Genomic DNA, 14,016 nt, shown 5'->3' on the forward strand with positions numbered 1-14,016 from the left:
TGTAAAGTTATTGTGTTTTAACAGTAACCATTCAGGAGTATGAGGCATAGTTATGTTATATTTAGCACTTATTTCAATCACATCCAGAAAAAGTCTACACTTGACCCCACCCTAGACTCTTTAACTTTAGTATATTTATTATATTTAATGAAATCATTACCTTTATACATGTATACTTTTACTTCATAGAACACACACATGTTGGTCAAAAGCTTCAGAAGTCCCAGAGATAACCACATAAAGAATTTAGGGTTAAAACTCACTTCTGTGCACCGATTCTGAAAAACAAGGAATCACACCTACAAGGTGAGCCTGGTATCAAAGGTGAAATGCATAAAAAGGAGACATTTCATATACGATAAATTGTTTTGACCATCCAACTACTCCACATGGAAAACGCACTTCGAAGTTTTCGAATTAGTCAACTGACCCTGACATAAGGTGGAAAACTTGAGACCTCTCATAATAGAGCAAAATCCATCTCAAAACACTTAAAAACATAATGTGTTCACGGGTGAATTTCTAAAGGGCTGCTGCCAGTGGTGTATCACTGTTTTTGAACCAATCAGACAAATGTCAATAATTCAGTTTAATTAGTGAGAGATATCAGCTAAACAGCTGAATTGAAGTAAAAGTAAGTAAAGTTTACGGGGGTCAGTTTCTGGTTTTGCAGCCTGTCTAGTAAACAGTACGCTGCGTGATCGGTGTATTTGGATATCTGGACCTGCTGATATAGCTAACGTGACTCGAGACACTCTCTCTACTGAGCGACCCAAAAGTTGCTCACAGATGGACAAAAGGCAGGAAGAGGGCCTCAATGGAGATATTCCGGCTGCTTCCTGTGATTCACCGCTCTTCCCTGGGTGAACTCAACTTCACTGATAAGAAACTAAGAGAAAAAAAAGAAGGAAAAAAAAAAAAAAAAAAAAGAAACATCCACCAGCTGGTTCAGTCTTTGATCAAAATCACACTCCTCGACAATCAGCACTTCTCATTTAAATCCATCTGGTTAGAGCTGGTGCTATTACCAGGGTAACATTTATTCATGACCGAACAGCACTCTCTGCAAACATCCAATAACACCACAAACTACAATCTATCCGTCCACACTAGCCCGGATAGATTTGAAAATGACATTTTCAACTGAAAACGCTCCGCATCCACACTAGCGTTTTCAGTCTTTTCAGAGTCGTGCATCCACACTGAAACAGATGAAAACGCTTACGTTCCAGTCCTGCGCAAAAGCAAGTGAGAATTAAAGAATTTGAAGAAAAGCTATCTGGAGCATGTACAGACTGATATTCATCTTTTTTTAGGGCTGTCAAAATTGAGAGCAATCCAAGCAACCGCTGCAATGCCCTCCCCTACCTTTGTTTATTTGGTCACATGACTGCATCACATGACTAAAATACATCATCGTTTTAGAAAGTCTGCATTTTCGTGTGTCCAAACTGCGACAGGACATCTGCGTTTTGAAATGTATGCGTTTTCGGGAGCGTTTTCAAAATGCTGCATTTTTCCTTGAGGAAAACGCCGTCTCAGGCTACGTCCACACGTACCCGGGTATTTTTGAAAACGCAGATTTTTCTATGCGTTTGCACCTTTCATCCACACGTAAACGGCGTTTTCGGTCACTGAAAACAGAGATTTCTAAAAACGCCTGCCAGGGTGGATATTTTCGAAAACTCCGTTTTTGCATTTACATGTGGACGAGGTAAACAGAGAAAATGCAGCGTCAAAGGTGTGCGGCACACTGTGCGCACTGTGAATTTCTACAATACTGTTACTTGTACTCTCTGTAGTGTTTAAATGCTTACATATACACACACAGTTACTGTGCCTCCACACATATGACTCGGTTCTGCTTCTATGCCCCATCCTTGTTTACTATTTCCCACCGAGGCTTCTAGACTTTTGATCGGCCAACATTTCTACACGGTTAGGAATATATCGCCACCTGTTGCTTTGGCATGTTCTTAGCAGCGTTTTCCTTCATTTCTGCGTTTACGTGTGGATGGGATTATTTTTTAAAACGAAAACGGAAAATCTCCGTTCTCAAAAATACCCGTGTACGTGTGGACGTAGCCTCAGTGTGGACGGGAGGTCAAAACGGAGAGAAAACGATGCGTTTTCAAACGAAAACGCATTAGTGTGGACGTAGCCTAAGAATGAAAAGAGTTATCAATATCTTTGGCTACGTGAATCATCAATCACTTGTTGATAGCAGAACAATCAGTTTTCTTTTTTGCTCATTTATCTTACTTTAATCAAATTGATTGATTAAAGTAAGATAAATTTAAGACTTAATGATGCTCTGAAGAAAATTGTGACAAACTGTTGAATAAACGAGATAAATTCTCAGGCAGAACACTCAAACTTTGAACACCCGATCCTAAAAGTAATTTCTAAAGGTTACTGATGCTGTTTTGCTGTCGTTCTTTCTTTATTCTCCCCATGAATTTCGGTTGATATGATGAATTATCATAGGTCGTAACCCAACATGTCCTTCTCAATATTCACAACAAGCTACTTCATGCAAGTTGATTTATCAAATCAGCTTCATCGGAAGTGTGAGAAAAACACTGTAACCAAAACACAAAGTGCCTTGAAGTGCCGCTTTCTGCTAGCAGCATGGATGGTATGAGCATCCAGTTCAACACATTTTGAAACTTCAACTGCTAAGTCAGGGAAAAGGAAAGAACAAAAAAATAAAATAAAAATCAGAGACCCTTACTTTGAATGTCTAAGATGTGAACATCTTAGGCAGATTAGATTTTTACACTGACCATATGATGGAAAGCCAGACACAAGCAGAGCAAACGCAGCAGATTAAAGATTTCATTTTGTCAATGAAGTGCATCTTTGATAAGAATTTTACCCCCAGCCCAGACTGTCTTATGCTCTTTACGCGGGACTACACTGATTAAAGGTCGTCGTCCCCGCTAAACAAACATGATGATGTGGATGTCGCGTCCTCCTTATCGAAAACAAAAGTTTCGGTTATCTCGTCTTACTGGATGAGACGTTGTTTATTTGGATTCATTCCAGCTGAGTTTAAACAGTGAAAACCTGCCAAACTTCACTCGTGTGAGTCTGGATACACAAGAAGACGATCGTTTTCTTTTAATTTGATGATGTGTTGAAAGTCAGTGACAGGCTCCTCAAAAACACTTTCGACTGGATTACGTTACAGAAGCTCATTTTCAGCCATGTAATCCTGGATTTATTTCACATGCCATTTGATAAATGGCCATCCTAAAAAAGTACCCGTCAATGCAAAATCCATTTATTTGTGATTAAAGCAGTTTACTTGTGTCACAAATCACAATCTTGCAGACGTTGCAAAAACTGTGAAGTTAACTTTTAAAATTGATTAAACTGTGAGTGAACTAGACCTACCACAGCTCAGTGAGCAACCTGCCAAATTCAGAGTCTGTGGGAAACTAAATTACAGTCCGACTTTGTCTGCTTCTGTTTCAACTTGTTCCTCAATCTGTAGCTTTGTCTCTGCATAAAACAAATCATAAAACAAGAAGCTAAAAAGACACTGCGTTGCATTTAAGCTTGAAGAATTGGTTTGGGTTTCAAGAGCCTCTCTGCTACTCGCTGTGTGAGAGACTGAAGCGCCACCACAAACCTCAACAGCAACCTCCTCACTGTTCTTTGGTTTATAAATCCAGTAACGGGAATTCACTTGAGTCTGTTTGATTTACAGGTGCGCTCATAACTGACAGGCAGGTAGCCATTCAAACTGCCTGACATATTGTTAGGACAGGTATGCTGTTCTTTGACTTACATCATTAATACAATATTGGGGAAAATTATCAAAATCCTCATTTAGGTTCAAACAAAAATCTTTATTTGGTCGTGAAGTAGAAATTATCAATTTATTTCAAGTTTTTTCCAGGCATTAACCATATCATGATGTACAATACTGGATCATTATGCACTTCTGAATCTTTATTTAGACACATGCTGTTTGCACAAACAGAAGCTCAGGTAAACACAACAAAGCTTGTGGAACAAACCTGCAGTGTCCCTTGTCTTCTGCCACATAATCCCCTTCATTTGTTTTTGATCAAGTTCATTCCCTGGCCCGTTACACTTCAGCTTTAAATGCTGTGTCAGTGCCTCTGTTACTAATGTAGCTCAACATCAGCAGTCCAGAAACATGATATAAATTAATCCAAATATGAATTAATATCTCAGGTCACATGACTGAAGCGTCCACTCAAATAACTATTCAGAAACAGTGACCTTCACTGAAAGTCAAATCATCACCAGCTTTTCTAAACAGGCACCAGCACAGTAAGGTAACACACTGATCACCTTAATTAGGAAACACGCCATAGAGCCCCTTTAATGTCTCATTTTTAATGTTCTTGATTATTTTATAATATTATTATTCCGATAGACTGTTTAAGTTTAGCCTTCAACTAAAGCATTGGTTTCTCAATGATCATTGGCCAACACTGGTCTGTCTGTTCCTGTACTAACTACCAATAATTATGCTCTTTGGAAGTCATGTGACCCATTTAAAACGACTCTCTTTAAACTGAATCCAAGAATACAACAAAGAAGTTTCCCCGAGTCACCAAAGACATGTGGTGGTGAAAATGATCAATGTAATCTGACCAGATTGCAGATAACAGATGTTTCCAGCTCCTGCTCATGGCCCACACTTTTAAAGTCTGATTAAAATGGGTTTCACGAGTGACAGCTGTAATCTAGATGGTTTTTGGGGGTTTTGCTTTTTTTAAAGAGTCGGGAGGAAGCTCTTTGTTAGATAAAATTCCTCAAACTGAAACCACAGTGATGCTGATTTCTGGCAGCTTTCTGCTGATCGACATTTTTAGAGATAAAATTGTTTATTTTGGCCAAAAAGCATCGAGAGGAAGAGGAGGGTCAAAGAGTCAATGTCCATGTTAACAATCTGATTTTACAGACTCTGCATTTCCAACCAGTCGGATTTAAAACTTGAAACTAAATACTGTTCAAGTCAGTGAGTTTGTTACAACCAGTTTTACAGCCCAAACAGGAAAATCTTATCAGTTACATACATTCATAAAGACGTCATTAATTTTGTCAAAGAAGTTTGGGTGCTTGTAAAATAACCAGCTGGAAACTACTTTGACAATAAAACTCTCAGTAACTTTATAGCATCCAAAACAAAAACATGAAGTGATCCATTGTGTTTTTGGATTACAAACTAAATTACGGTATTTGGGGTTGTTAGTTGAACAAAAAACAAACAAAGAACACTTCTGTGAAGCATGTTTGACTCCTGTCAAAAAAAAAAAAGAAATCTACACAAATGTTATCATTTTGATTTTTTTAATGAACTGGTAATTCTCCTCAATTCCACGAAAACACCAACAGAAGTCTTCTTTAATCATAAAAATTAGCTTGAAACTCAAATATATTCAATTCAGCAACAAAGGAGGCAAAGAAAAGAAGGAAACGATCATGTGTGAGAAGCAAGGACACAAGACAATGTTTGGCATTTTAGCTTGAAAAATTATTTAGTTTAAAGTTACACTCTAACTATACGATGGGAAGTATATCTTGGGGCCAAAATCAGGATATAAGTGTATATAATACTGACTTGTGTTTCCATTTCCAAACTCATCAGGCACTATTGGTGCCTGGTTAAAGCATGCGAGCGGTGAAGTTTAACAGAATAATGGAGTTTTTGTTCAAGAACAAGCAATAAAAATATTGATTCCACCCATTCCCCCTGAAGAAAAAACAAGGCATGAAGTTCAAAGGGAGCAGGAAGGGAAAAAAAATAAACGTCAATTTTTACAGGAAGAAACTTCCAGCAGCCATCTGCTGCAACCAGTTGGGGGCGAGGGGATCAATACCATATGCTGAATTCAAGGCCCAATACTGACTTAAAAAAGAGAAGAAGTGATTCAAGAAACAAACAACGCTGTAACTGCGTTAAATACGTTAGCTTGCTGTTACCCATTCCCTATGTAGTTTCCTCCAGTCTACTTGTTGTTCATTGACTTTTATTTCCCGCGCACCTCTCCATAAAGAGGTCATTGACCTCATATTTAGAGTGTGCCAACCGTCTAACCAGCCTGTCGTCATGTGTAACTACACCTGTCGGGAGTAGGGCGGTATGTGGATCTGTCTGAACATGTTCAGTTAATTCCCTGAGACGTATGTTTACCAGTGAGTGACAGCTGTTTGATCAGCCTGCACAGAAACATGGGGTAGACTCTTATTGTACCCTCACTGTATTTATTGTAAGCATTTATTTATAGGTCACACATTTCTTCAGTTAGAACAAGGGAACATGGTGTTGGAGGACTGCTCACATTTACATGAGACTAAACACTGATGAGCTAAGAGCTTTAAGGCTGTACTTGCAGTACTCTCGTCCTTGCAAGGTTCATCAAGTTTTACAAGATTTTAATGTTGATTTAAATAGAAGAGAAAGCATGAAAGCAATGGTTTGATTAGAAGATGAAACAGAAGCATTTCAGATGAAATGTATGAAAACACAGCCTATAAATCTACTACCCAACATTTAATAACTAGAAATATTCCTGATGGTTAAAGATGGATAAAAATTGTGTCTTTAAGCCCAATTTTTTTTCCCTAAATGTGCCTGACCTCCACTACGAGCTGGTGGGCCACACTTGCATTCCAACCTGTAGCAGGTGGAGAACTGCTGACGCTATGCTGAGCTCAATGCTGCAGAGGCGAGCAGCGACTACCATGAAAACTGCTGAACAAGATGGAGTTGGAGTGCGATCTCCAGAGTAGAACAAGAACTATAACCACCATCTGCGGTCCAAGATGTTGGAGATGGCGTCTGTGACCACTGACCACTCAAGCAAGATACTTGAGACAGTGGACTGACATCAAGGACCGCCGTAACAGCAATCCAAGCAGGCTCCTCGTCAGGAAACACGAGAAGGGAAGGACCCTTTAACCTGCTTAGCAACACAACTTTCAAATTAAGGGCAAGTTGTTTGCCCACTACTAAACTGTCTGTCTGAGACAACATGATCAATAAATAAATGAGACCTGATGACACAATTCTTACCCACCTTTAATCATTAGGAACATTTCTAGCTATGGAAAGTTAGGTAATAGATTTTTTTATTTTACAGGAGGATGGACCGATTTAGGGCTGGGCCATAACATACATTCATGGTAATACCGGTGTAATGTTGGGCAACGATAGGAAAATGAAATATCGCGATAGAATGTGGGTAAAACGCGCATGCGCAGTGCCTTTGTTTTCATATGCACATGGCGGAAAAAGCATAGCGTCGAAAGCAGATTGTTGATTGAAACGGATGAATCAGAACTGGTTTGTAAAAATGCTGCAACTTCAGTGGTGTGGAACTGGTTTAGCTTTCGTCCGTCAGATACACAACAAAGCACTATTTTTGGTAGAGCGTGCTAGCCGGCCGTCGTTATTACCGTGTTTTTTTGGAAAATACGGCACACTTAAAATCAATCCTTTGATTTTTCTGAAAATCGTCAGCGCCCCTTATAATCCCGTGTGCCTTATGTATGAATTCTGGTTGTGTTTACTGACCTCAAAACGATTTTATGTGGTACATGGTGCTCGAAAATCTGTCAAATGTTTTAGTACGACTTTGCTAAACTACAAACCCGCACAGCTTGATGGATTGTCGGAGCATTACGGCTATTGTAGGCAGGAGCCTCGAGGAGTGATACGTACTGTGCTTCAACATAATATTACCGTATTGTGTGTGTATAACCTCTTTTTAAGTTTTGTGGATATTATACATGGTTATGCTGAGGATATGTCGGCCAATTTCCACCGGAAATGCCTTTTTGGTTAAACTGTCAGCAAGGAATTTGCACTGTTACATTTTTATATAACTTTAATGCACATAAAAAAAACAGCTGCTTGTTTAAGTGAAAATACATTGATGGGGGGGTTTTTTTTGCACTAATAAAGTTGTGGAGTTGTAAAGTATTTTGTCTAGTGTCAATTATATCGTCAGTTATCACAAATCTTCAAATGTATATCGTGATAAATATTTTTGGTCATATTGCCCTGCTCTAGACTGATTATTGGGTTGTTATTTGTTTTCAGAGAATGCATATGGTATCATTTATTCACCTAGACACAAGTCTACACATGCCTTACTACAGTCACAAAGGCAATGAAATCCTGTGGGAAACACTGATAAAAAAAAAAAAAAAAACTGGATGTGCCCCCTGGTGGCCACTGAAAGGGATCCATGTTTAAGAGACTTCCTCAATGACTTGACTTTTTAGGCCTGGAAGCTGTCCTTTTTTCTATACAGTCTATGTAAAAAGACAGCAAAACTAAGAGCAGAGGAATAAGAAACCAGAGTGACTGAAAAAATGGCTTGAGTTGGAGGTCAGGTGGAGAAATTCATTGGAAGCCTGCTTGTGATTTTACAGTCAAGATGACTGAACGTACTTTCCATGAAAAGAACCTCTAGCTTGGATCGCATGAGTCGAGCAAAGATACCTAATACACACCCCGACTGCCTTCACCCAGCGGCAGCAATCCACTCTGTCAATACTACAGCAGGATCAGAGCCAACAACACATCTCATTTCTAAGCTTCTGTTTGCCACTTTACAAACTCATGTCTTTTTAACTTTGGAAAATAAAGGAAAATTATCCTGATAACCACTTTGACAGTTAAGTAAACAACTCCATTATTTTCTAAGAAAACAAAACAAAACACTTTGAAGCCTTTCAAATGTAAAATCTGAGGTTTTTCACTGTCATTTGCCATCAAACCATGGGACTGACGCTCACGTGTCTGTCATTCATTTTCACGCAGAACAAAGTCACATAGTCAGATTTGGTTTAATAGCACCTCCAGCATCACGTTGACCTTTTCACCCAGCACATGACAGGAGGCCCACCACTTTACTGCATTTAGCTCTGCACTGTCTTTACTGCTAAATGGCCAGTGCGCATGTGAATGACTGTATGTGTGCATACTGAAGCAAAGCTAGACTGAATGGTTTTCTCTCAGCAGTGTAATAAACGCATACAAACACAGGCTGAGATGCTCCACAATGACCCAGGGAGGTAAAATTACAAATATTATTATTATTATTATTATTATTATTAAAAATAAAAACATAGGACAACTTTTACAGAGATTTGATATTGGTTTAAAGAGTTTGATAAGAATGTCATTACACCTTGGTATGTAAGTCTTTTTTCACTTATGGTATGAATATAAAGACATTCTGGCAGGAAAATGTCCTGCGTTGTTTCTTTTGTTTTGTTTTTAAATAAACAGTTTTTCAGAGTAGGATTGGAATACAGGAAAATGCACAGTAAGGCAACAGAGGCTCACTGACTTGGCTAATTATCCCAGTCTGCTTAGTTTACCTCAGATATCAGACTATTAATACATTAATAACTCCCAGGTTATCAAACTTATCAACTTCAGAGGGGTTAAAAGGTCGAAAATACAATTAAAATAGTTTCCCTGAACTTGTTCCTAAATTTTCCTATAATGGGTCATTTTACACAGGAATTTTCTGTTTTTTCCAGGAAAGCTACATACTGGCCTTTTAAAACCATGGCGATAAACTGCTTTTCAATAAAGTACTTTATGCATTTATGATGAAAATTGAATAATATAATAAAATTAATAATAAAAACAATAAAATGATAGTCATCTGCTAAGAGTCACGTCCCGGTAGGTTAAAACAGTGTGAGTGTCGTTTTATGGCAGATGTGCTAACAGGTCATGCCTGTTTATTGCTTAACAACACTGTTAGTGATGAATATGAATACTTGGCTCAGTGAATGTGGGAGTGCAAATCCCACAGTCAGTAAACAACACTGTAACCACCACAGAGTGTTTCCTTATCAGACAGTCTGTCAGCCAACAATGTTCAAGTCAAATTAACCTGCACTATACTTGGGATTTAAGGGATTTTTTTTGTTTGTTTTAATTTGTGTTTCGACTGTGTTCATTTTTCAGTCACATTCTTAAATACAAACTAAAATTATATTGCAAAATAACAATAATCAAGTTTTCAAGTATATTCTCAAGTAGAATTTCTGCATTCTTACTTAAATGTGCTTTAGAAATGCTTTTCACATAATAAATGTTTCTTATTGCCAGTGTTTATATGACGAGTAACTAAATTAAATAAATTAAAATGTTAGACCTTCCTGAGAATCTTAGGTACCTCTCTTTGCTTAGAAATGTAGCCCACTAAATAGTAACTTCAAACAACAACATGAACGCCACAAAAAGAGAAAAAAACTGATTTGGCTTCACACTGGCTTTTAAAAGTTTCAATGTTAGAGAACAAGAAAGAGAATAAGTTAATATCAAAAAGCCATCGTCTACATAAACCGTGCATTTTATTTATATAGGGTGTTTAGTTTTTTGGTATCAAATGAAAACCCAGCCATGTGGCCATGTAGTAAAATATGAGCAGATATGGTTGGCTTCTATATCCAATCTCAGGGGCTTACATGGTAACCATAGCCTAAATCCAAATATCCAATCAATTCAGGATTATTTTAGCACCATGTCTTTCTCTCTTATGGTCTCTAAACGTCACCAGATTTACACAGCATAGGCAAGTTATTGCTATCTAGCCAACTATATATTACTTTCTAACACTGTTCGCCACTGTCGGGGCTAATGCTACTTCCCTTAGTAAATGAGGGTGTTGTTAAGAACACCTTTGTGGCTGCACTTAGACAACTTTTAATACTACAAAATGATTATTTTCATAAATATAAACAAAATGTAATTAGAAATACATTAATATACAATCCACTATCATCTACATATTGGCAAATCTACAAACATGAGAGCCATGCATTATAAACTATTCAACCATGTAGCTAGGTTTGCCTGACTACTACAATACTTTTGCTTTTTTAAAGGTAACATATACTTTTATCAGCTCATGGTGTAAAAATCAAGTTTTTTCCCCATTTTTGTTATTTAAGGGTACTTTGCAAACAGGACTGCAAGCTTCCAGTAGTACAGGTCTACTACATCATACACAACACAAACAGAAGTAAAACATATCAATAAAAGGAAGAAATAGTAGAAAACCTATTATTAGATTATAGTAAAATATTCAAACAATTTCAGATATTTTAAGAAAAATTATATTTACCTGTTGTATGTGAATTTAGCTCTGACTAAATATATACATGCTGTAAACTCCTTAAATCTAAAAGCAAACATTCCTCCAAGACACAAGCTTCCCAATTAGCTATAAACTAGAAACGTCTTTAAAAATATTAATTTTTAAAAAGAAAAAAAAAAACACACATAAAAGTAGTAGATTTTACTGTTTGCAGTTTATGGGGCCGACACTGATCCATAAAGATCAAGAAAACTCCTGCATGACAAGTAGGTTAAGGCCGGGAAAAGCAGAACTTTACAGTTAGCCATTAACTCTCCTCTCTGCCCCCCAAAGAACCGCTAATTCCCTCCGAAAAGTGCCCCCACCCCACTACCACTCCCACCCACTGGATGTAGTTAGTTCCTACTCTTCAGCAGCCTTACCTCTCATCCACTCCACCACTTGTTGCGGGTTCCACTTGCTCACTGCTTCCATTTTTCTCCAAAGCGCTGGGAGCACCAGGGTTTAATTTAACTCCAGAACCAGCGAGACGAATCCGTTAATGGGACATGATTTTATCACAGAAAAGAACACAAGAGGTCCATTACAGCACAGAGACACACAGTGAAACAACGACCCAACAGTCCGCCACTCACTGACGGACTGCCTGCCTGCTGCTCTGTGGTGGCTGGTTAGCAGCGCGTGGAGCAGGTGTCAGGTTACCATTGCTTTGACCACGCCCCGTTATTCCTTTACCTCCAATCGCATGAGTATATGCGAGGCCGTAGTTAACTTTTGTGGGGAAAGGGGGAGTGTTGTATGGAATGCCATTTATGTCAACATTAAACGATCAGATTTTATATATATATATATATATATATATATATATATATATATATATATATATATGTGAATATTTTTGAATACTCAAAGGTTACAGCATTTAACAGCATTTGAAAGAAACTAATTTTTTATTCTTTTATTTCTTGTGTTTGTTTGCTTTTCTTTTCTGTTTAAATACATATATCAAATGTACAATTAAGCAACAAAGCAACAACAGGATTACAAAAAGCTGATAAAAAATTAAAATAATCAAGCTTTATTGTAATGTGTACAGTACTTAACAAATTTATTAGACCACCACCCAGTGTTATGTATATGCCACAGCTGCCCTAAATATTAGCCATTTCCAATTTATATTTTTAATGTTCTGTACTGCCTAATCCACCACAAACACTTTCCTATATTATAATGCTTCAGTATAATTTTTGCTGTTATCCTTAAATTTCCAAATTGCTCGTGAAGCGCATCATTATTATTATTTTTATTAAGATGCTACATTCCACTTAGTTACTTGCGTGCTTGAATACAAAATTAGTTTTAGTGGATTAATTTTATGCTTAATTATTTTCTGACTTCTCAGAGTATAAAAACTTAAATTCTGTTTATTTGGCATCTAAATAACAATATAGTTTTTAGTGTTAAACATATTTTTTGTACAGATTTCAAAATTATTTGTTTCTTGTTTTTATGGCAGGTGGTCTAAAAAAATAGTTAAACATATATTCTTAGCAGTTCTTAGCACCCTATCAGGGGCTTCATTTTCATCAATACAAAACAGAGATTAACAGGAAAAAAAGAGACTAATCATATTTGCTGGTTTTGTCAATTTCCACTTTTAATCCCAGTTTTCACCTTCACTGAAAATGTCCCAAGCATATTCCAAAATATAATTATGCCCTTTTATTCCTTTAAATGTCATTTTACAGACCTCAGACTTACATTTCCAATTTTCTCTGCAGTTTTCTAAAAAGTGCTTTCCCCATCATAACATAACATAATCATAGTCACGTTTTCCAGGTCATACTTTAGGAAAATGTTTACAAATGTCAAATTCAGGCATTTTCTCTTTATGTCATATAAAGAAAAAATGCCTGAATTTGACATTTGTAAACATTTTCCTAAAGTATGACCTGGAAAACGTGACTATGATTTGTTTATGGGATGAGAAAATAAGTAAGAAAGTAAATTAGGTAGATATAACTTCTGTCTTTACTGGATCAGGGTCATTTGTTTGTAAATGCAGTTGCTCGGTATCAGTAAGGAACTTAGATAGTGTGTGCCACTGTGCTTTACGTTTATTATTATTAGTCTAAATCATGTACATCACTGTTCTCTACGCTGCTGCTGCTAAATGTCCGTCTCTGTATGTTTGCCATTGGTTTGTTTTTATATTAAATGTCACCATGGACGACTTCCCTGTTATCTGTGTACATGTACTGTACACATGTGTAATAACCATAATCAGTGTGGCCTTTACTTTCTCAACATATTATTATTAGTGTTTCCAGCATTTACGGACACAACTCGGAAAACAAGCTTTTAAAAACGCTGCCCCCATTTTCCGGAATAATCCCAGAAGAACCTGAAATTATTAGCTTTTTAAGGATTGTGAAAATGTTTCTCTTTGTCAATGCTACTCTCTCAATCTCCATGAGACTTTTACTTTCAAAAAAGTGTATATAGAGAGCATTCATCATATAAAATGAGAGTTTTGAGTTGTTTCAAACCAAGAATGTAGTTGATTAATCTTTAAATGGAGCCTATTAGAAGATTCGCAGCAGCATTTTCAGAGGTGTGAGGTTTAGTCGCTGCATAGCTCGGAAGCTCTGAAGATGAGTTGACTGTCATCCTAAACAAAGACATTTATCATGAATAAGATTTTGTTTCTAAGTTTTTATATTTCTATTTTTCCTCCCATCATCCAGGATATCAGTGTTCATCCCATGTAAGTATTAGAAATATGCCCATTTTTGTTGTGATATAAGAGTATGTATGCTGTTTGCAACCCATAAATGTTTATAACCAAAACAACAACAAGATATGTGTAAAAGTCCAGATTGGTAAAGGACTGTGAGACCTT

General features: G+C 37.1%; 1 protein-coding gene across 1 annotated transcript in view; it reads right to left on the bottom strand.

Moving 5' to 3' along the window:
* The window catches only part of LOC101466308 (cnksr family member 3), a 46,428-nt gene extending 34,652 nt beyond the window's left edge, over nucleotides 1-11,776 (bottom strand). The window contains exon 1 of the mRNA XM_012923918.5: nucleotides 11,537-11,776. Within this exon, the coding sequence (XP_012779372.3) occupies nucleotides 11,537-11,588 (52 nt within the window). The 5' untranslated portion in view covers nucleotides 11,589-11,776. The remainder of the gene's footprint in view (nucleotides 1-11,536) is intronic.
* Between the last annotated feature and the right edge of the window lie 2,240 nt (nucleotides 11,777-14,016).

Source organism: Maylandia zebra, linkage group LG15 (assembly GCF_041146795.1).
Source record: "Maylandia zebra isolate NMK-2024a linkage group LG15, Mzebra_GT3a, whole genome shotgun sequence".
Lineage (NCBI taxonomy): Eukaryota > Metazoa > Chordata > Actinopteri > Cichliformes > Cichlidae > Maylandia > Maylandia zebra.